The 24,135-nt window shown below is 38.5% G+C and overlaps 1 protein-coding gene across 1 annotated transcript; it reads left to right on the forward strand.

The window, feature by feature from the left end:
- Positions 1-309: 309 nt before the first annotated feature.
- TAMM41 (TAM41 mitochondrial translocator assembly and maintenance homolog) lies at positions 310-23,432 on the forward strand. The gene is made up of 8 exons (XM_063348045.1): positions 310-493; positions 1,885-2,064; positions 3,440-3,532; positions 8,491-8,641; positions 10,911-11,056; positions 13,253-13,418; positions 15,586-15,648; positions 23,298-23,432. Exons 1-8 carry the CDS (start codon positions 356-358, stop codon positions 23,372-23,374), a joined length of 1,014 nt encoding a protein of 337 aa, XP_063204115.1. The 5' UTR covers positions 310-355; the 3' UTR covers positions 23,375-23,432.
- The last annotated feature ends 703 nt before the right edge of the window (positions 23,433-24,135 follow it).

Genomic DNA, 24,135 nt, shown 5'->3' on the forward strand with positions numbered 1-24,135 from the left:
GACGGGTCCCCCCCGCCTCAGGCGGGAGCGCACGGCAGCTCGCTCCCCGACACCCCCCCGGGGGTCCGGGACCCTGAGGGCGGGACCCTCAGCGCCGCCTCACCGCCGCCGAGGTGAGGGGATGAGGGCAGCCGCCTGAGCGCGGGGCCACCCTGCCGTGGCCACACGGGGCCGCCACCCCGAGGCGGGAAAGCAGCGGCGGCGCCGCGCCATCCGCAGGCCGGCCGGCCGGCTGGCAGGGGGCGCTGTGCACCGGCGCCGCCTCCCCCTCACGGCCGCGGCCTCTCTTCGCCGCCGCCTCAGCCGGTAGGCGGGAAGGTGGGCCGGGCCGGGCCGGAGCTGCCCGGCGGGCGTCATGGCGCTGCCGGCGCTGTCGAGCTCGGGGGTGAAGTTCCGGCGGGTCCTGGCGCATTTCCCTCAGGAGCTCAGCTTGGCCTTCGCCTATGGGTCCGGGGTGTTCCGGCAGGCGGGGGCCTCGGCCGGGCCGGGCGAGGTGAGCGCGGCAGCCAGCCCCGGGCCGGGCCTGCCCCTCGGCGTCCCCCCCGGCCGCCGCGGGCCTTGCGCGTTTCGGTTACCGGCGTGGAGGCGGCGCAGTGCGTTACCCGGAGCTGCCTCTGGCCTGTGCGGGAAAAGGGGCGAACCCCCCACAAATTCCTTTAGCAAGCGGAGAGTTTGTGGGGCAGGCGGGCCGGGCCGGGCCGCGGTGGGGTCTGCTGCCTTCCCGGGGCCTCCGGGGTGGTCCCTGAGGGTCACTTTGTCACTGTGTGTGGGGTTCCGGTGGCCCTTGAGCCTTGTGTCGGCCAACGGTGCGTCAGGGCTTATTTACTGGTGGTTTTGAAAAAGAGTTACAGCTTGTGCACCTCATGAAGGTAACTTAGGCAAAATCCACTGCCACGCTTCACTAGCATTCTTGGCACTTCTTCATCGGTTGGAGGCCAAGCTGCTTGGAAGTAGTGATATTTGTCTTATTTATTTATTTTAAATTCTTTTCAAATTTAAAATAAATGTGTTTGACCTTTTTAAAATTGTTAATAGGCAGTATTGCTCATTATGGCTTGCCTGTTAATCACGCCCTACAAATGTGACTTTAAATTTAGTGTCTCATTTTCTTTTCTGAAAAGAGAAAACCAGAGGATAACAAGAATTTCAGAGCTCTAACAGCATCTCATCCCCATGAAAAAGAATGAGGGTAAAAAAGGTAGCTAACAGAATACCTGTTCGGTAGTATTAACCGGTTAGCAGCCCGGAGAGCCACGGAGAGTAGTAGGCCTAACAAATCTGAAGCAATGCCACTCCAAATATTAGTTTGTTGTAGATATGAGTTGTAAACTGTCAGCTTGTCTGTGTGCAGGGAACCTGTGGATTGATTTCTTCAGGAGGGCACGGCAGGCATTGTAACCTGCCAGCCTCTGGGGTTTCAATTGTTTTGTTGACAAAACCAAGCAAATGCACTAGAAGTGTAGTTTCTTGCTGGCAGCTCTAAGGTGGCTTCTTCTGCCCGAATCTCCTAATTCATGGCCTCGCATATTAGCAAAAGGCCCGTTCATTAGCAGTTTAAGCTGTTATGCTGAGCTGTGAACTAGGAGGATGATCTCATCACGTGCTCCTCTGTTTCAGAGCTTTGAAAGTTGGTCACTTAACCAGGAGGACAGGAAAATTTTGGACCATCTCTGCTATGCTGACTAGAAAATACACAACTTCATCAGAACCTTTAAGCTGTGTTTGACATTAATGCTGGTGTTTTGGTGGGGGGTTTTTGTTGTTTTTTTTTTTTTTTTAACTTGTGAAAAATTATTGGCTGGTAGTTTGATATTATGCATATCTTAGATTAACGTTGCTTGCTTCCTGACATGTAAACCCTAATACTTTTCTCCTTATCCACAGAACAATATGCTGGACTTCGTGTTTGCTGTTGATGATTCTGTGACCTGGCATATGATGAACTTGTTAAAGAACAGGAGTCATTATTCCTTCCTAAAAGTTTTTGGGCCAAAACAGATAAGTAGTGTACAGAGCTATGGAGCAGGGATTTACTACAATACTTTAGTGCCATGTAATGGTAGGGTAAGTACAAGTAGTTTGAATAAATGAAGTCAAATGTTTGTGTGAAGTATTAAAATGATTAGCTTAGCTAGCTAAGCTTAACTAGGTTGTCTAGCAAGTCTTCCTCCTGCCTCTATGTGTAGACTGTGTTTGGTAAGGAGGCGTGCAGATAGGAGTTAGGGGAGGGAAGCACTGTATCTGTCTGTCTGAGCGTTGATTTTGAGTAGCTTTTGCCATGTGGTAACAAACTGTACATAGGAAAGTAAGTTCTTTTAGGAAAGATGGAGAATGAAATGAAGGACGGTCATGGAAAAATGCCTTGTGAGCAATATATACCCAACAGAAGTTTCTCAGAGCATGCGTGGTTGCAGTAATGTTGGGTTCGTGTCAGAGTTCTTCATAGAAAGTTGGAGAGGTAGATAAAGTAGTCTTATTACGTACTTGCTGTTTTGTTTGAAGGCATCTGTATGAGGCAAGAATTTGGGGTTTAAACCTTTTTCACTTATGTAAAAAGGCATTTTGGATTTTATTTTAAGGACCAGCAAATATCTTTGCTCTGAAATTCTGTTCTTGGCTCTTTATGCTCTTATGTCATGCTGTAATGGCTCAGTCATATCACAGGCTGTGGTCCTTTCTTATCCAGAAATTCAGGAGTTGACTGCCTTGCTGTGGTAATAATATTTGGAAACTCAGGAAGTGCAAATTTGTAACAAACTGTTGAAAGTTCATCTTTTTTCCAGTTGCATAAAATGAACTACAAATCAACATTTGTTTTCTAACATCAAAGAGCAAAAGAAAAAGCTCCCTGATACGCACTCCACCCCTCAGTAATGGTACACATAAATATCTAGGAGTTTTGTTTATTTTAGATCTCTGACAAACTATTTCTTGAGAGTTTTCAATATCATAAAGGATACTGCAGATTATTCCAACTATTGTCATGTTTGGCTGGTACAACCTTTCCAAAGCTGGCTGGTGTAACCTTCCCAGAATCATTTTATGAAGAGCCGTACTTTAATGTTCAGATCTCTTAAGTGTCAATGTCTGTCTAGACTAGGTTTCTTTGGGATTTAAAGTCTTTTGCTTTAGTGATTGATCTTGGGGTGACTTTATTGTAACTTTGATTCTAGAAAGAATCTTAGAGGGTTCTATGCGTGTTCCCACATTTTTTTAGGGTGTTTTTTCAGGAGTTTGCATATGAACAGGAATTTATTTTTTTTTTTTGCATCCTGTGTTGATTATAACATTAAAACGTTTTAATGTTATGCATCCTTTTTTTTATTGGAGGTATGCATTCCTTAGAATTAATGACAGTTATAGTAAGTAGTAAGTTTCATATAGTGAAAATGGTGCAGGTATATGGTTTTTCAAAAGCCTTTATTTTGCTTTTTTCCAGATGATAAAATATGGTGTAATTAGCACTGATACCCTGATTGACGATTTACTTCACTGGAAAACCCTCTATGTTGCTGGGCGCCTACAAAAACCGGTAACTGTTAGTCTCTTCAGTTATCTCTTTTGAAATGCAGGAAATTACAGGGCAGGGAAAATTATCAGTTGTAGTTTTAACTTTAACTGCTAAGGATCTATGTGTCAGTACTGAACAAAGAAATCTGCCCTGATTTAGGGGTCTCGTCCTAGGGGGATAATCTTTCAGAGAGGAAGCAAAACGTAGTCCTTAATGATATTCTGTTATGTGAAAAAACCTAAACGTAAGTATATTAATCACAGTTTTCTGCCTGTAGTAAATATTGAATAACTGGACTATATTAACTCAAAGTCCCTTTAATGTTAAATGCAATATTTACTTTTTATAACAAATTACAGGAGTTGACAAAATTTAACACAGTTAAATAATGGAAATCTTAAAAGATGAAAGCCGCTTTGCTGTGCGGTTACTGCCTAGTTCATTGTGTTGTTAAAGCATCTGTAATCGACTGAACCACGTGTTAAGAATGTTGGTTTTTCTCCTTGTTTGTGTCATAAAAAATATGAGGTCTTTGCTTACCCATGAGCGCCTGATTCAATCTGCTTTCAGCAGATGGCAGCAGCGCTAATTTCTTAACGTTTCTTAAGAGTGGAGGGGTGAAGGAGAGGAGAACTCGGTTTATGTCTTAGAACAGAAGTTGATTATGCTTTTAACTAAAAATTTGGGGTGAAAGTTTGAATAGATTTTCTCAGCGCAACTGGCTTTTCTGTGTCTCCAGGGATGTATTATAGCATGATACAGGTTAGAACAGCTGTTATCTTTATAAAAAGAATGAAACTTGATACACTGAGAAAAATAACTGAAGGAAGAATGCTGAGTTTCATGTTTACAATTAATACTGAATATTTATTTTCAGTGTAACTGCATTTGCTGCTGCTTTGATTTATTTTAGGATTTTTCATTTTGGTATGTATAAATTGTTCTTCTTATCTTTTGATTAAATTCAATGGGAAGACATACTGGCACAAGAAGACAGAATTTGGTATTTTGTTTGGTTCCTAACAAGACAGTGGAGATATTGCATATGTGTGTAATACATAAAAGTCCAGATTATTTTCATAAAGCTCACAGGAATTTGCATTGAGTAAAGACTGCAGGACTTAAACTGGAATTAGACTGACAGACTTCTTGGTGAATGTTTGAACTGTCTCATCCTGTAGAATCTATAAAATCACTAACTAGGATTTTGAATGTTATGCTGTGTTGAACAGAAATGACCAAATAATTTGTTTAGATCTGTTGTACGGGTTTCAAATGTCTGCTGTTTCTGGCTTCACAAGTAGTTAGATGTTTTGGTGTATACGTTTTAAGTGGTAGTGCTAGAAAGCTTTTTTTACCTCCTTAAAAATGTACAATAAGCTTCTTTTGGAGGGGATGCAGGGTTAGTTTTGTTTTCTTATACACTGTAATCTCTTACATGCCATTTGCTATTTCTGCTAGTTCTGGATGCAGTTGACTGAAGCCAGATTAATATTGTTTAACAGTTTGTTTGGGAATTTCCTCGTCACTCCTATAGAGGAGGAAGAGCCCAGAGCTTTCTTGTGTTCCATTACAAAGCTGTCATTCTTGAGTGAAAGCTATCCAAGCTATTCTAGCACATGAGCTGAAACATTTGCTCTGGCTTGAAAATCTTGGCTTAATTTTCACTGGAGGTTTTGTTTCTGTTATAAACTGGTTGCCTTGACCAAGTAATCTTTCCAGAATGTTTGGCAGAATAGATGGAGCTTGGAATTGCCACTTAAAAATGCTGACTTTTTTTCCCAGGCTTCTTTGTTTGTGTTAAAAGTTTATTGGCTTTTCATCCTAGATGAAATTTATAATGCTGATCAGCTAAAATCCCATTTAACTGTATTGAAAAACTGAATAAATTTAGTTGTAATTTCTCCATAACTGACAGGTTTTCTGGAGAAAAAAAATGCAGCTGTACCTAAAAAAGTAAAATAAATAACCACAAGTGGCACATAATTGGTTTTCAGAGGAAGATTTTAAAAAGCATCTGAAGTGTTGCTGAATTTTTGTTAAACATAGACTGTAAGTAATTGTTTTAGTGTAAGCAGCTGTGTTTACTGTTGTCCTGGAGAAAATATTAAGAGAAGGAAGTGTTCAATAAATTGAAGTGAGGTGAGAGAGAGGAGTATGAATAGTGTATAGAAATATCTTATACTTTTTGGAGGCATCTTGGGAGATTGAGGGGGTTTTTTATACTGTAAAAATTCCCTTGAAGGAGTGACAGAGCACCTGTTTGTTTACAGAATTTTTCAGTTGTCCAAATCTCTAAAAACATTTTTTGAAAGATAATGGAAAAATCCTCTTATTGTGATATTTAGTAGAGTGTGGATGTGGCTAAATGGCAAACTGGAATATTGCTTTTGACGCATTTCATTCTATAATGAAATTTTCTTTGTTTATTTTGTTTGCCTGTAAGTGTCTTTGTGTACATGCCTGCAGTTTCTGGTGTATGAATTTCCTAGCAGGGAAGGTAGTACGTTTCCTGCTTTAGACTGTTGTGATGACTGAGGGTCATGCTTATTTATAAAATTGAATATATCCCTCATGTAATATATTTAAAAATTTTAAAGTCTCAGCTGTACTGTTAGTTAACTGAATTCTCTGTATGCTGTAAAACCAGAATACATTGGCTGCTTTTTTCCCCTTATGTGATATGGTACAGTGAGTAGTTCAGACCTTAAGTTCTCTGTACGGTGAAAAAGCTTTCCTTAATTTTGGTGATCTTCAGATTTACCTTAAGATTCAGCATTCATCCTTGTCATACCTCGGTGATAAGTATTGCACTCTGTCTTCCTGGGAGATTTCTAGCTACCTACACTGTTTAAAATTTCTTTGTAAATGGTATCACTGCTGCAGTGTTTCATGCATTTAAATTTTGAAGCCTAGCATATTATTTTCCTTTGGAAAAAAAAAAAAAAAATCTCATTTATGTTAGGGAATAGTTTCAGCAAAGGAGATTATTCCTTTTACTTCACTACAGGTTTGCATGGGTCTTCCATGAGGAGGACTAGCATTTATGAGTTGCATATTTTAAAAGGCTGTAACTGTGGTGTTCTTAAAACATGTCCATAAATTGCTGTTATTTTCAGGGCTAGCCTAAAGTATAAGCAGTTTGCATGACTACATGGGTGCCACAGACTTCTCTCTTTCTTTCCTTAGGGTTTCCCGATAGCAGCAAGTTACGAAAGTATATATAAGAGAATTAGTTGATGAGATTTTAAATATTAGTTTATGCTCATGACCAGCCTGTCCTGTTTACTGGATCTTATTTGAGCAAGTCTGTATGAATTCAGTAAACTTCTCCCATGTTTTTTAAGGAAATAAAACTGACTGTAGGCTCCCTGACAGCTGAATGTATTGTATTTTAATGTGGTTTATCATTGTCTTTAGTGCTAAAAAATACAAAGTAATTTGCAGGAGAAGTTAGGAGGAATTCTGGAATGTTCACTTGTATTTTTAAAATGAAAATCAAAGAAGGGAAAACATCCTTCGAAAATCCACCGTGGACCAATTCCAGACTATCATATAGATTTGATGTTAGTCAAACACATGCTTTAGTGCAGAACCACTGAAACAAGCAGCCTGTATACTGTTGCATTTACCACCGTACAAAAATGAGATATTATTCTAGTTTTATTCCTCTTAAAGATTTCACCGTAATAAAAAATTATGTTCTGAATATAGTATTGGCCATCCATGACGTTGCTTTGTCAGTGTCCTTTCTGTAAGGAGAATTTTGTGTAGCAGATACGTCTGATCCTCTTACTTTCTTTACTGATTTTAGGTTTGGTTTTTTGTGGGTTTGTTTGTGTGTTGGTTTTTTTTCTTCATTAACAGAGTATTTACATTCCTAAAAGAAAATATTTACTTGAATGTATACCTTAGCTGTTCTGGGCTATATTTGGGGGCAGAATTTCAAGTAATACTGCAACTCATTTGTGTGTGAATGGGGTTTTGGGGAGTGAAAGCAAGTTGGATACATTTGTTCCTACCTGCCAGTGGGTTTGCATTTCATGGTATTCTAGAGTAAACAAATATTAAGAAGCTGCTCTTTATAAGCAAGACAGTATTGCTTAACCAGAGCACTTGAAAAGACAGAAACTCAAAACAGACAGGTATTCTTGGGAGAGCTGTTTCTGAAAGAGCATAGCTGGCCATCTTGTAAACCAGGCTCACCTCATCTAATGTTCTATAATAATATGTTTCTATATTCAGTTGTTAATGAAGATCTGCTTTTTATTCCAGTGTATTTCCATATCCTAGGTGACTGGATTCTGTAGTTGGTTTTGGACAGTTTGAGTGTTTCCTAAAAATAAACTTCTGTTTGTGGCATGTAGAAGCACTCAACTTCAGTGTTCTATTCTTCACGAACATGTGAAGTTCCCATTGAGTTCACGTTCTGCTCGCACAAAGTGCAAAATAAAGCCTTGCTTCTTCTAGGAGGACAACAAATGTCTAAGAAACTATTTGAAGCACGTGATAGAGGAGTCCTCTATTAAAAAAATAAAATAGAACAAAGATGAACAGGAAAACTTACCTCTTTTTCTGGTATTCCATTGTCTTTCAGTTTGATAGTGATCTTTTTTTCTTATTGCATAATCACATAGGAAGTATTTCAGTTAATGTGTTCATATTTACTGTTTTGATTAATCCTAAATTCATGAATATGGAAAGGTGAGATTAGTTAATGGCTGTTGCTTATAGCAGTTCTGAATGTGTTTGTAAAAACAGCCTTTTGTAGCAGGCTATTAATTCTTAAAAAGATGTTCCTCTCTCTCCCACTGTGTAAGCAAAAGGGGATATTCTAGTCTTTATTGTACCATAATAATAGGATTTAATCTTAAATAAATTTCTTATTTATTTTTCATGTTGGATTGAGTAATGTTTCAAGCTCCATCTTCAGTAGGACTTTCCTGAAGTCTTGCTTCTCAATGACTCTGCTTTTTCAGGTGAAAATACTGACCCAGAATGAGAACAGCAAGCTGCAGGCTGCACTAGTTAGCAACCTGAAGAGTGCAGTCACCGCAGCCTTTCTCATGTTACCAGAAAGTTTCTCTGAAGAAGACCTCTATATGCAGATTGCAGGACTCTCCTATTCTGGTTGGTATATGGCGTCTAAACTCTCTGCGGAGAAAAGCTGTAGTTGGAGCTGTTGTATCACAGTAGGAAGTGTAATGCTTAGTAAGTCACCTGCTCTCTTGCTTTGGGCCTGCACTGTTGGGTGCTCCAATAACAGTATTTTACCGCTGTGTTAGGTAGCGGCTTGTAAAGACTAATTGTGCTTATTCATAGAAAATAGGTGTAGGTACATAAACAAAACTTCTTATACCTGCTTGCTTTATGGACAGCTAAGTATGGGTGATTCAATATGGTGAAATAATGTGGGGTTTTTTCTGTTTGTATGGATTGTGTTTTGGTTTTAATCGTTCAAAACATTGGAAAAAAATTTTTCTTTCCACTCTTAGTGTAATGTGGATTCATCTGGTAATCTGACCTATGCTTTGTTGTCTCTTAGTTTTTGAATGTGTTGTGTTTAAGGTTCATATTTAGTTAACTTAAAGATCCACATTATGATTCTTCAATGTACATTTAACACTCACTTCCTGGTTGGTATTTGTTGACTGTTTTTGGTAAGAGATTTTCTCCTTTCTTTAGTTATGGAATTGAGAAGGGAAAAAAATTTTAGATATTACTCCAAAAGACTCTTCAATACAATATTTAATTGTTACAATTTAATTCAGCTTCACTCTTTAAATGTTGATATCCTTAATGAAATCACTGTGAACAATTCTGATTGGAATTGTACTTTATACAGCACTTCCTTTGCTCATAAAGTAATGCAAGTTTGGCCTTTAAAAAAAAAAAAAAGCACAGGTAGGCAGGTAGGGTTTATAAAGTTGCAGCTTGATTCTACTGAGGAGTTTACTGTTCTTTATGTAGTATGTTCATTTTTTTCTGAATCATTATCTGTTTGAAAGGGACAGTAAAATCAAGAAGGTGGGATGGCTAAGGGTTGCTAACCAGGGATGTTTGCTACAGAGCTGCCTACCTGCCCACCTGAAACCTGTCCAGGAATGTCGTTAGATTCTTGGTGGGTGCTAGTGGCCGAGATACTTCTTTATATATCCTTTGAAACGGTGCAGTTAACCAAAAATGTGGGAGATCAGTTACCGTGCCGTAAGATGTTGAAATTGGCTCCGCTGCGTGAATAAAGCTAAAGCAATAAGACTTCCAGTTGGGAATGTTCAAGAAAAGAGCTGTGAATTACATGTTTGTGGATATTTTAATTTGCTGCCATTTTGTTAAGTCTTGAACTTCTCAGAGAGTATGCTAGTAGACAAAATTGATTTTATTCGTTACTCTAATCAGTCTCCTTGGAGACTGCCGAAAAGAGTTGTTCACGCTTTAATTTGGAAAATGTTTATCCTTGTATTTTTTTATGCATTTTTTTTTTGAGAGCAGTGAGTCAGTACCATTTATATGGGAAGTGTTTGTTTTGCGGCTTGGCATAAATTGAAATAAACTAATGCTAGCAATTTGCCACCTTGCAACAACATTTATCTCCTGCATGTGGTAAGTAGGAAAATGAATTGATCCAGGTTCTTGTTTGTTGATACGTGCTGCACTGGGCCTCCTGGTTGGTAACTCTGGAAGCTATCAGGGTGGTACCTAATAGAGGTAGATGAATGCTCTATTACAGACTGCCTTTTCACTTATTCTCTTTGAAACTTTCCAGTCACGTATCATAAAATAAAGTGTAAAGATTAGTAATGTAACAGTGGATGTTTTGTCTTCCTGCCAAAAGGAGTTGCTTTTTGAAACTACTAACAAAATACACAGCTCAGAGGAAAAGGTGATACTGTGATCTTACCATGACTGCCATTAGCTGTACTTCAGGTGCTGCCCTTGAAGTGCAGAGACAATGCAAATTGTTTTCTTTCAATATCAGAAAATGGAAGGCTATTTGTTTCTAGATACAAAGTATTGGGGCTGTTCAATCTGTTTAGTAATCTATTGAAACTAATGTATGGTTGCAAAAAATGTAGCTGTGTTACTGCTGCTTTCCAGGCTGAACTTGACAGCTGGAATTTTTTTGTTGTCCAAGTGACAATGTGGACACATGAACTGATGACACTACAACATATCAGAGGCCACATAAAAATTCTGAATCTTATTTTCTGTGCTTGAAGGTATTTGAATAGTATTTTTTGGCTATTAGAAGGTGAACCTTATTGTGGATTATATAGGCATTGGTAGAATTAGAGAATAAAGTTTTAGATGGCAGCTTTGTACTGTGTTGGTTTCTGTTACATTCTTCGAGTTTTTGTTTTTGTCCTAACGATTTAACTGTTTTTCTCTTCTTGACTAGGTGATTTCAGAATGGTAATAGGAGAAGACAGATCGAAAGTGCAGAACATAGTGAAACCTAATGTTCCCCATTTTCAGAAGCTGTACAGTAACATATTACAGGACTGCCCTCAAGTGGTATATAAGCACCATCTGGGAAGGCTAGAGGCAAGTGTTCTTCAAAACATTTTTAAAACAAGCAAGTGGAAGTGCTTTATCACATTGACAGAAGGCAAGAATTATGCCATACACTGAGGCAAGCAGTTGTAGTCACTGTACTTGCTATTTGTTATGTTTCTGTTGTTTAGTTAATTCTGCAGCCAGAACACTTGCTTTAAATATCAGTCTCTGCATATGTAGTAAGTACTGTTCATTTTCTTTGAGTATGGGCACAGAACTAGAGCCCTAGCAAAGGAACAAGAGAAGATAATTTTAAAACGTGTGTTCTAATGACTACCATATGGTAACAACAGTCTAGGAAGTGATGAATAAACATATGGTTTGTGTTAAAAAGATTAGGCCGTAACTTAGAGGTGCAACTTTCTGCAATCAAAAACTGCATTTCACAAAAAAACCCTAGAGTGCTGGTTATGAAGATCAGTTGACTAAACCCAAATGAAATTCTGGCGTTATCTTTAAATACCCATGCTAAAACAATTTTTTCCTAGTATTTTGGAAACACATATCCAAAATGACCACTATCTTGAATTCCATCTTTCTGGGATAAGGTGTAAGTGTAACATTGCAATTAGGGGAGAGATGCCAGTCAGGGGCAAAATAGCAATTCTTTCTCTTGTATTACGCATGTCTGTGTGTGAATATTCAAGTGTGTTGTACATTTCAATGTGAAGTTACAAATAGCATGGGTAGTCTTATGGACATGGGTATCTCTTTGTCCTCAAGTCATCTTGGTAATTATCTCACGAATGCCTCTTTTTAGGACATGTCTTTGTTAGAAACTGAAGTACAGATATAAGCAAGCTCGAGTACAGTAAACAATTTTACTGCAAACTTTGGAGTACAGCGTAGGCGAATCTGTATTACACTGCAGCTGTCTGTGTTTTCTTATCAATGTGCTTTTGAACAGTTTAGCGGAAGAAGTATTTAAAAGAATTTTGAAAAGAATCAGTAATGCTTTCTCCAAGAAAATGGATAGTTAGAATAGTGCTCCCTGTTGTGTTACCTTTAAACATAGCATACTACAAATATATTGTTGGATAATAAATCTGTCCATAATTTCATAATAGTCATTGAGGCTGCTGACTCAATGCCATCATTTTACCATAGATTTTGAGGAAAGTGCTTTAATGCTTTATTCCTCACACCTTGGGCTGGTTATTGGCAGTTATTCCCCAGACTGAAGAGAGTAACTGCTATTGGGAGCGCTGTTTAATGCAGGACAGAAACCCCTTCTCCAAGTATACGTCTTCAGAGTTAAAGAGAAAATTCTTTCTTAAAAGATTCCTCAAAAACAATTGAAGGCAGACACTAGTTCTAATAGTTCTGGTTCAGGCGTGGATTCCTCCCACATAACATTGAGAGTCTTCTCATTGTCGGCTCCGTCTGTAGTCAGTGGGTGATTCATCTGGATATCATTTTCTCGCCATTGACTAATGGGAGTGTATAGGGTAACTAGACTCCTGTCTGATGTCTCCATGAACTGTCTAAAAAGTTGTGTGGGATGAATCAAACTTTTCATATTTTCCTACAGTTTTGGAGAGATCTGCTTCATTATATGCTTTTCACTATTTGTGCTTACATTTTGTATAAATGTGTACAGGCCGGCACGTTGGTATCATTGTATTCAAAAAAGGGTCATGGAATTTCTGATTTGGATTGGAAAATGTGGAATCAATGTTTCCTTCAAATTATACAAACCAGATGTGGTTCAGTTTAAAGCAGAGAAAATGTTTTTCAAGCTAAACTTGAAAAGTGTATGTGTATAGTTTGATTATATTCAGGCAGAAGAAACTCAGCTAAGTGGTCTTTTGGGAGCTTTTTTTTTTTTCATTGTAGTGTACTTATGTTTCCAAAGGAAATTGGATAGAGCATAAATGATACAGCTTCAATGAAAAGTTGCTTGCAGAGGCAGCAAGATCACGTGTGTACATTAGTCTTCCCTTGGATAAAAATTAACATCTTCACATTGAGTTATTCTTCAGGTTCAGAACTGAGAACCGCATTTCCCAGTGCTTGGGAAGTTTTCATTAGCATTGTCGATGATTTGTACAAGCAAAATGGATGGTGTTCTTTGTGATATTCACCAGAGGTCAAAGATAGCCAAAAGACTTTTCTTCTTTGAAAAACAGAACTTACTTCATTAACACTGAATGTTTTTACTGTGTTATTTTTTGTAACATTCAGATTGACAAAAGTCCAGAAGGTCAGTTTACACAACTAATGGCTTTACCAAGGACTCTGCAACAAAAGATAACTTCCCTGGTAGACCCTCCTGGGAAGAACAGAGATGTGGAAGAAATTTTACTGCAAGTTGCCCATGACCCTGACTGCGGATTTGTGGTGCATCAAGGTAGGCCTAGATCAGTGTCTCTGTTCTCCTTTAAGACATAATAGATGTACAGATTTGTTGTACATGTTCTTCTAGTTCAGAAGGATGATTTAGAGACAAGGAAGAAGAAAACAAGAGGTTTGGCGTGAGGTACATAGCTAAAAGCATGGATTTGGATTTGTTTGATAGCAAATGGGTTCTCTGAAATACTAGCAAATAGCATTCCTACTGATATAAAAAGATATGTTTTGGTTTAGATTCTGAAAGAAGCAGTCTTTAGTGCGGCCTGCTTAGACCATCTAGCTCTGGGATTTGTACACCTTCAGGATTTCATTGGCTGCCATAACTTCATCTAAATACTAAGCTATATATCCTGCCAGTCATACATTGCAACGCTAAGTTAATTTTCTAGCTTGCAAACATCACCCTTCCCAGTCATCATGGTTAGTACAGATACGTGAGCTCTGGCAGAGAACTCTGGCTTTGAGGAAAAAGATTGAGGTGTTTCTCATTGTCACAGATAGCTTCTCGGAGGCAAGATAACATTGCATGAGCACGTTAAAGCTTATGTTGCAGATATCAATGTTTTATTATTCTGCAGAAAAATGAAAATGTTTAGTACTCCAAGAGTCCTTTACATCTTGAAAAAAACCTGACACATCTTAGTTCCACATAGCAAATTTTGCGAGCTCCTTGAGCGCTGCAAAAACTCCCTAGATGCCTGAGAGGCCCTAGGCCCTAGCCAGCTGCTGAGGGAGCTCTTATGCTGGTTTCTGTTTGGGGAAATAAAGCTCCTGGGAGTTGCAGTTCTCCGTTGACAGTATAGGACGAATTGCACCTGGATATCAAGGTGTCCAGCTTCTTTCATGTCAGTCTGTGGCAGCTTCTATGCTCCTATGGCTGGACTGCAATAGTAATGTGATAATAGCTGAATCTGGGAGCGGGAGTTGCAGTGGCTGTGAGCTGCGTATAGTGTCAGAGCTCTGAGTTGCCTACCCTGAGCTAACTATCCTTGCGGTTGTGTTTCGGTAGGATGTTGCAGGCATGACCCTGACCGTGGACTGCACGGTGATGCAGCAGTTCAATATCAAAACATTGGATAGATGGAGTCTTCTCAAGCCAAGCAGTTTATATTCGTAGGGGAACAAATCAAAACCCCTCTTTCACTTTTGTGGCTGAAAGATTTTCCCAATTCAAGAATCGGGGTAAAGGACAGGACAAGCCATTTGGTAATCCTATGAGACAAAACTGATTACTGAAGTTGAATTATTTCCTCCCTTCCCCTCTCTGCCCCTGCCCCCCAGATTATTTTCTGGTGGAATATTGTATCCCTGTTCATGGATTCATGGATTTCCTTAAGCTTTGTTCTTCATTATAGAAATACCTTTGAAAGAAGGATTTTAAAATAATACTTGAAATTATATTCTACATTCAGGTTAACACAGGAGAGTAACTTCCAGTTTGAAAGACTAATTCTGCTGCACTTCTACATTTTTAAGTATTTAGTAGTTTTGTTCTGCACATTGCAGTATGCTTTTATGTATATGTGTTAGAACAGATAAAAGTCAGTACTTCTAAAAAAAAGTTTTAATGTTTTGTTTACTATTCCACTAATACCTAAGAACCACTGGACAGGAAGTATTGAATGTGCCGCAGTGCCAAGTGGTAAACAAGCCTTGTCTCCAAAAGCCTATAGTTTAAAAAAGCCAGAAAAACACTGCACAACATAGGCATCTCTACTTGATCAGAGAAGTGCAAAATCCCACTTTCATATTGAAGGAAACAATGAGTATAACTTGTTCTGCTCTAGAAAGTTAATATGCCGGCACTTAAATGAAAAAACTCTGAATCCTTTGTGACTAATCGTCTTAGTAGAGAAATAATGGGAACACTAAATGAATTCATTTGATCAGTTCCTACTGGTTTTTATCTGTGTTAATACTGATTTGGTTTGGGGGTTTTTGTATGTTATATATAAAATAATTTACAATACATTAGAGAATATCTTCAATTAGGATGACAAAGCAGAACAGAAACAAACTTTCTCAGCTTAAGTGCATGTTTTACTTTCAGACTGGCTTGACTGTATAACTGGAAAAATATTTAACTTTTTTGTGTACGTTGGAGGATAAAAAAATCCCCACAAAACTGCTAAGATGGGTAACATCTGTGTTCTTTCTATCTGCAGGCATTTCAGGAATTGTGAGATCTTCCAGTATAGTGCAGAGTGCTAAAACCATACTAACAGCTGGTAAGAACGTGTGTGATTTCTATCAACGTAGGCCTTCTGATTTCACAAAGTAAAAATTATAGGGCCCCAAGACTGTCTTATTACAAGAGTTTAAAGAATAAACTTTTTGGGTGTCTAATTGAAAGCCCCTGGCAAATAAAAGTAATATTTAAAGGAGAAGCTTTATATAGCTCTTGAGAAATTGTGAAATGCCAAAAGGAATTGGAGGCTACATAAATAAATCTTATTTATGTAGTCTTAAATAAGACTACGTTTAAGACTTAAATAAGTCTTAAATAAACAAACTCCTCCCACCAACCCGAAAGTAACAAAAAAAACGTTTTGACTTCAATTTCTTTTTATATGTGGGCCAGAGTTGGCTGATATGCGCTAGTTCTGCTCTTTTTGTATTAAAAAAAAATGGGGAAAAAACCACTTAATAATTCACTCTGTCTTTCAAATGTGAGTGGTTCCCTAAATGATCAGTACATGGTATTGGTGCGTTATGCAGATCATAAGGTTATTTCATCATAAAATAAAGGAGGGAATGAGTTTTGAGGGAGAGAACTTTGATGGGATCAGATGTTTTTGCCAGGCCTGGAAGACAGGTGTGTATTTGAAAACATCATGTATTCCAAACTGAGACTATACTTGGTGAGCATTGGATATTACTGTAACCCTTATACTTCAAAATTAATTACTTAGAAAAAGAGTTGAGTATTACAAAGTCAATGTGAGAGAAGCTGTAGAATGGCAAAAAAAAAAAAAAAGGACTTGCTTGTGTAGAAGCATGGGGAAATTAGGGATGCTGTTCAGCTATCAAAATTTTCCTAACTGAATGAAAGTTACTGCCAGTTACGTAGCTGGAGCTTCATCCTGTTTTCTGAGTTCTGGAATAAATGTAATTTAAGGTGACCTGATTTTTACATTTTCAAAAGCTGAAAGCACTGCAGCTTGACTTAAAATAAAGACTTAAGACCTGAGCGTTCATTTACTTAAAACTCTGGTCAGGAGATAGTCTGAATTCCTGCAAAGTGAAAAAATCCTTGCTGCTTGCATGAAGTTGCTCGAGTAATTTTCTGAACTCATTTATACCTATTCATAATTCCTCCAAAAAAGCAATTAAATACAAATGATGCCATTACTGGTTTTAAAAGCAGCTGTATAGCTTCCTACTGAGCAATCCTCATCCAGACTTCTACAGCAGCTGTTCACTTCCCATTTAGTATTAAAGTTGGTGGCTCCGTGTTGTACTTTCTGCCTCCTTTTAAAGAAACACAAACTGCAGTGTTCAGGACCATTAGTGGTCTGCTGAGTAAAATAAGCAGGAACAGTTGTGCTTCTGTTAATGGTCTAGTTCTATTAACTGGAAGGAGTCTGACAAACTATTGCCGAACTTTGTTTAGTAGCTGGAGGACTAAGGACATAACTCCATCTGAGAAAAGCAAATTTTTTTTTATAGGAGTTTCTAATGTAGTTTCTAACGTAAGGTTTCCAACTAAATAGGTGATGCTTTTCTTCTAGGGTTTGTTGCCAAAATTACCTGCTAGTGGTCAAGACTTCTTGTATTGTAACATGCCTCTTTTAGCAATATCAGCTTGTAACCTGTTTCTAAATCCATGGAGAGTAGCTTTTGTAGAGCAAAATATTTGGAGGGGAGAGGTCAAAGGCAGCGTTACAATGCTGAATTCAGTGCTTGTGAAAGTTAGCAGCCTGGCTGACCCATGGAGCAAAGCTGTTTGTGTGTAACTGCAAAAGCATGAATAAAAATAGTTAAGCTTTGTCAGTTTATTTATGCTTCCCTTCTGCCTGTTCTGATAGACAGCAAATCACCTCTGGGAATGGTTAGCTTCTTTTGTGTGTCATGCAGTAAATCACTTACAGCCTATGTGTCCTAGTAATAACTAGGACTTTTGGGGGGGTCCTAAAGCATCTTTTAGTAGGACTTGTAATTTTTACTATGTTTTCTGTTTTGTGTATCTGAAACTAGGTATTTGTGAAATGCCTTTTCTCCCCTTTGTCTTAACTGCTTTTTGGTTTATATATAGTGGTTTTTTGTTTTCCTTTAAAACAAACTCTAGTTGTCTTCTAACTAGCCAGTTACATAGAGTGACATATATCTAAACCCATGTATTTTCTACCACTACTTCTAGTGTTGAAAACACGTTTTTTGCGGTTTGATTCAGGTTGAGCAAAGCAATTGTGATCCTTTGCCTCAAACACAAGCCAAGTTTGAGCAAAGAGGCTTGGGAGAGTTTAGTTTTCTCACTTGTAGCATAATTTCATTTGTTTTATTTTAACCGTATTTATGCACTTCTGCCAGAATCTGGCCAAAACCATTAGCAACAGAATTCAGGCTTGGTCTTTTGGGGTTATTTACAGATTATGTGCTGAGGGAAACGAATTAGATTTGGAAAAGGACTGTTTCTGGCATTTCCTAACCTCTGAATGTTGTTTAATGAATGCAGAGCTTGCCTGCAGAGCTAACCTTCCTCAGCATTGCTGTGTGGGCCTCCCTGGCTGCAGCTAGATGAGGAGTGTCTGTAATGTGTGATGCCGCAGTTGGTAATGTAGACGTAGCCCTGCTTCCGCACAGCCCCACCAGTTTCGCTTACTGAAGATGGACAGAAGCACAGACATAGTATTTTTGTAATAAAACCCTACATTGTAGTGCACATGAAAGAAGAAACTAAATTTAACTGACCAAGGGCGTGACCTCAGTATTTTTCAGATGCGATGTTCATATGATCTTCAGTGATTTTCCCTGGAGGGGATGGGTTTCCATAGGTTTGTGAGTGACTTAGTAGAAGCCTTTTGCCCGTTTTGGTTTTGGGGTTTGTTTTTTTTTTTTTTTTTTAAATACTTCTCTCCAAACAGTTATGATTGAGTTTATGTTAAATCTTGCTGTTATCTTCTAATGAAGATTTTTCTCCCACAGTTTCTTAACTTAAAAAACTCGTCACTAGGTGGCAGCCATTAATGCTGGTCACCTTGTTTTGCCACTTCTTGGGGCTCTTACCAGCTAATATTCATGTACTGTACACAGGCAAAACATTGCGGCCCCTACATAGAAAGTATTTGCTTGACTCATGCGAGAAATGTGTTTTACAGGAAAGTGTTGACCTTTAAAATTTAATCCCTAAGGATGCTGTATTTCTTTCTTCATTCTTTAACCAAATCTTGTCTAATATTCTGTTCTCCTAAGACCTATTTTCACACTTTCTAGTAGAGACTTTAGGAAGACTGTTATGGCTCTGTCCTTCTGTAGTGCTTATGTTAAGAATAGTAGCTAAAATTAGAGAATTGTGAAAGAGATTAATGAAATCAGTGGCTCCATTAAATAAGCTGTGGCCCTTTTTTCTTGCCTTTCCTGGTAGCTATATAAGTACTTTTGTCTTACGTCCTCTTGCAAAAGAAATAGTTTTCATTACATGGACATCATTCTTTTTGAAATGTAACGGGGGACACAAAATTATTTCCTTAGCTGATTGCTTTATCTTAACAAGAACAAAAGTGAAATGCCTGCTCTCTGGTCTGTAGTGTGGTAGCCCTACGTACAGCATGTTTCTTAATTAAATGTTAAACCGGGAATAGCTGTTGCTGAGATGGCATGCTGTGTATTAACAGTATTGGCAAGGAGCACAAGCAAAAGAAAGAGTTTCAACCCATGTAAGAGAACTTTTTTCGTCTTTCTCTGCCAGTGTGGTTTTAAAGTTGAGCTCAAGCTCTATGTTTTTTTTTGTTGTTAAATGCCCTATTTAGTTTTTGAAAATGTGCCTATGTATTTCTTCGAGTCTGTGGTGAGATTGCCTCTCTGTTTCCCATTAGAGATGGCACCATCATTTGATTTATTTTCCCACATAGCCAGAATCTGCATGGTCTTTGGGAACTAACTCTGAAGTTCTTATATTTAGCTCCTCTGAAGGAGATGTTGATGCATCTTTAGCCTAGATTTATTCTAGAGGAATGCTGCAAGCCTTGAAAATTTCTTACAAATAAAATACTATGAATTAAATCATCAGTTAAAGCAATTGTTCAAGATACTTTTAAGTTTGCACAAATGCTTGTAGCTGCTCTGAATAACATTTTATTTTTTCTTGGAATTGGGATATTAGTATACTATGTCTTCAAGGATTTTTTTTTTTAACTGTAAGGAACAGTTTTACATATAAAATATTCTGTAGATTTGTGATTACTGCTGTCGTCTTCAGCTGCCTGAGCAGATACTGTGTACCACTGCAGTTCACTGGAAATATGTCTAAAAAGTTTGCATGTGCCTGTGCACGATACACTAACAATATATAACTGTTTACCTCCACGTTACAGCTCTTCAGCAGTACATGCATTAGTCTTCCTTTTCAAAAGGAAATAAAGTATACTACAGCCAGGCATATCTACAGGGAAGCTTTGGGGGACCTATATTATCGCCAAATTAATATCTTACAATGCTAACACTTCCAAAAAAATGAACATGGGTCATTAACTAAAACCAGATACAACTTACGTTTACCCTGAAATTTTGTGGTCTTGATTCCATGTGCATTAGGTCTTTGTTCTGTATCGTATAGTGGAAAAATCTAAAGGGGAGGTGAAACCACCAAGTCATAGATTCAGAGCTGAAGCAGAAAGGCATTTTCATGTGGTCCAACTGCTTCAGATTCTGAGACTGAGACATAATTACAACCATTAACTTTTACTACAGATGTGACTCATCACCCTGAGGGCTGCTTTAAGAAACCAGCTGTATGTATAAACCTGTATTTTGCTTTGTAGCATGATGTGCTGGGGCAGAAATGTAAGCATCGTATTACATAAGGCTCTGGTGGGTGGAGTTCAGGAGCGCGCTCGTTGCGGGGGGAAAATCCAGAGGAGAAGGATCTCTGTGCGCTGAGGAGCTGCTGCAGGAGGCAGAGCAGGCTGGCAAACTGATAGAACGAGCTGACTTGCAGGCTGCAGCGCCAGCACGGGTAATGACAGTCCTGCAGGGCTGTATTGGCTCTGGTACTGTTGGTTTGCCACACGCTGTACCGTGCTTACTGCATTGGGATGGCAGGACAACATCGGTCCTGGCAGAGCAGTTTCAGTGTTCGAAGGGCTGTATCCTGGAACTAGAGTACCTAGGAGATTGGACAGTAATTTACAAAGCCGTAGAGTTACGTAGTTTTAACTTTGGAGATTGGAACCACTTCTTTCATTTATGAGCTGTGGCTGAGCTCAGTCTGGCCTTGTTGTGCAACTGGAATTCTTACACCGTGTGCAATTTTAATGCAGATATGTGAGGCGCATCAGAATTTACATGGTTGTTTACTTGTTATTTGAGATGCTGCAATGAAAAGCCCATCGTGACTTCATTAGTGTGCTTGCTTTTAGCAAAATCCTATTGAATATAGAAAAGTTTGAGCTTACATATGGGATGCACATGGTTTTGTAAGCTGAAAATATACGTATGGATGATTCCTTAAAAAAGGTAAAGTTGAGTTTATTTAAATTGCAGTTAAAGACACAGGAAGTGCAAAACTGGTTATATGCAGCGTATTCGTTATGACAGGCTTTTTACATCACATTCCTTCATAAACACAGCATGCACTTTTCCTTATTACTGCATAGTCCTTTGACTTCTTGTGACTCTAGACTGCTAATGCTGAATGCATCTTTCACTTAGAGTATTTTTATCTTCATTCAGTTACTTTCTAAGGTCTTTTCAAAATCAAATATTATCATACCCTTTCTTTCCGCCCCACAACAGTCCAGTGCAGTAGATGGCTAAACCTAAGTTGCTCATTTGTTCCAGAAGATCTTTCCTTGTGTTCTGGTGTGTCATACTGTGTGACTTTTGGCCAAATTGCTTCTGTGAACTTCTAGTCAGTTTTGTCAGGTAAACAGTGTTCTATTAAATAAACATAAGAAAGATTGTAGTAAGTATAACATACCATACTTTTTAATCTGTATATGCAAGTGCCAAAATTAAAGCTTTTTGTGCAGCATTAAAAACTTGCCTTTTCAGTTTTGAATTTGTAGGGTGTGATTAGACTGTGTTGTAATATGAAAAGTCACTCTCTCTTTTATGTTGTGTTGGGGATTTTTTGTTTTGGGGTGGTTTTTTAATGAAAAAAAGCTGGAAGGAGGAAAAGTAAGTAGCTCCACTGGTTAGGATCTCAGAACCTTGCTGAAGTGCCAAGACTAACAATATTTTGGTTTTAAGTTTCCAAATACTAGATGACTAAACCCAGTAAAAGGCTGTGTCTTTTTTTACTCTAGGTCTGTAAAAGAAGGCTCATCTCTGCTAGAACTTCAGAAGTGTTTAACTAAGGGCACACTGTACAAATTGTGTAGGAAGTCATCTTCAATCCCTTCGTATCTAAAACTTGTAGAAGCTTAGAGGCCATGGCTGCTGCAAACCCCTTCTGTATCTCTAGGAAAATGGAGAAATGCCTTCCTTCATTGTAGGCCTAGTGTAGTGATATGGTATTTAGCAACGTTCACTACTTGTGAGCTACTGCAGGATGATGCTGGAGTGTGACAGCTATTCTGGCTTCATATGAGGTTTGTCATAAACAAGTGACAGGCAGGTTACTCTGAAGCAAAATTGTCCCAGACAATATCCCTGTGGCAGGGTAACGTCCCTGTGGCAGGGTATTCACACCGGTGTCCATGGTATACTTCTGATATTGGCAGTGTTGCCAGATCACAGCTGTTTGTTGTCACATTATTATTTTTGGTTGTTTCAGTTCACCTGGGTATAACCTTATTAATCAGGTTTTCCATACTCATCATCATTTCAGTATTACCTTTTTTTTTACCTAAGGACACAGATGTCATTTCATTACACAAGTCGAGCAGTTTTATTCTCTTGCAGATGTGCTGTTCCCTCAGTTGGGAAATGGTAGCTGCCATTAGTTAGGATGAGGCAATGACGAAATAGTCAAGGAGGTTATAATGTACTTTACAGCTTGTTGAAACCAGAACAGATTTCCACCTCAACAGTCATCAGCACATTTCCTATGAAAAAAAAAAGTTCTCTGTTTTCACTTTTAATTCACAAGCCTTTTGCGTAGCAATGCTCTGGGTTGGTTTGTCCTGGAAAGCTGCTGGTGGCGTGCAGTGTTTGATTACATTTCGTCAAGATGGGCATCAGCGGGATGCTTCTCAACTCTTAACTGGCAACCAAGTGTCTGAAGTATAGCATCAAGCAAGGGTAGCTAAAATCTGATTAGCAGAAGAAATTGATGAAGATCAGGAAGGGCTTGAAAAGCGTAATGTGTAGGTTTGGTGAGGGTCTGCAGTAGACACAGATGGCTTAAAAGCCTTATCATTTAGGAACAATGATGTAAATTAGAAGTTTCCCACTGTACTACTTAAGAGTTTTATCATGAATCTCTACGTTTGCTATACCTTGGTCATTTGCTATACAATCGTCAGGCCTTCAGAATGAACCTATTCTATTTTGCATGCTTTGATACTATTCAAGGTATTTTTTTTTGTATCATTATTACTGTGTTATGAATGTGACAAGCAGGTTATTTGCATGTCTGCCTGACAGATTGGGTTGTCATTCTTCCAGGGAAATATTTTACTTAATGTAGTAAGAATCTAATATTCGAGTTAGCCTTCCTAAATGTTGGTATTTTCTGTGTTTTGTGTCTCTCTCTCTCTTTTTTTTTTTTTTTTAGGAGCAAAGAAATCTATAACTTACAGTATGAAGAAGTTATATAAAATGACAAAGGGATGGTTAAGGAAGACATCTTGAGTCTTGACATACTGTGTATGGGTAAATAAATGGTACTTTTTCTCTAAATACTTTGCAGATGTTGCTTTGCCTACTTGAGGAGATTAAAGTGCATTTAAGAAGTCTGTTCTAATAATTTAGATGCCCAATTTTACTACTAAAATAGAAACTTTTGTTAGTGGGGGAGGTTCGATGGTAATAGGGCAAAGGAATTGTACTGTGTAAATACTGAAATGAATTTTCCTCTGTTACTATACCTTGGATTTTCAAAAACCCAGAGTAAAAAGGATTGATTGTATATATGAATTAAAAACCAAAGCCACTCATTTTCTATGTATTGCTAGCTTTATTTTCCAAAATATCCCCAGACTCCTTCCAGATATTCACTGTCCCAATCTCTAGTCTTTCAGTGACTTACGGAACTGGAGAGTCCATTGAGTTTTAAGTAGATATGAAACTGTCCTCTTGAAATACATTATTTCTGCACTTAAAAGTTCATCCTTAGAATTCTTCTGAGGATGCTTACTGGGTGCTTCTGCAGGGTAGACTTCAAGTAAATTTTTTCTCAGATGTGTGACATTTTGAATCCAAAAACTTGGACCATGACTTTCACTCTGGGAAAGAGTGTTTGAAATGAGATGCTTGTCAGATACCAGATCCTTTCACAAAAATTGTATGTTCTTTTCATGAGACTGAGATGACAACTACCCAGCTTATAGCTGCGCGCTGTCAGAAGTGTCACAGTTGGAAGGAACATCATACTTTCACTGACCTTCAGGACC

This window comes from Chroicocephalus ridibundus, chromosome 10 (genome assembly GCF_963924245.1).
Source record: "Chroicocephalus ridibundus chromosome 10, bChrRid1.1, whole genome shotgun sequence".
NCBI lineage: Eukaryota > Metazoa > Chordata > Aves > Charadriiformes > Laridae > Chroicocephalus > Chroicocephalus ridibundus.

Excerpts from the sequence above, each read along its gene's own strand:
- TAMM41 (XM_063348045.1), top strand. The coding sequence starts at position 356 with ATGGCGCTGCCGGCGCTGTCGAGCTCGGGGGTGAAGTTCCGGCGGGTC. Across the intron at positions 494-1,884 it reads CCTCGGCCGGGCCGGGCGAG|AACAATATGCTGGACTTCGT; the intron begins GTGAGCGCGGCA and ends CCTTATCCACAG. Across the intron at positions 15,649-23,297 it reads TAAAACCATACTAACAGCTG|GAGCAAAGAAATCTATAACT; the intron begins GTAAGAACGTGT and ends TTTTTTTTTTAG.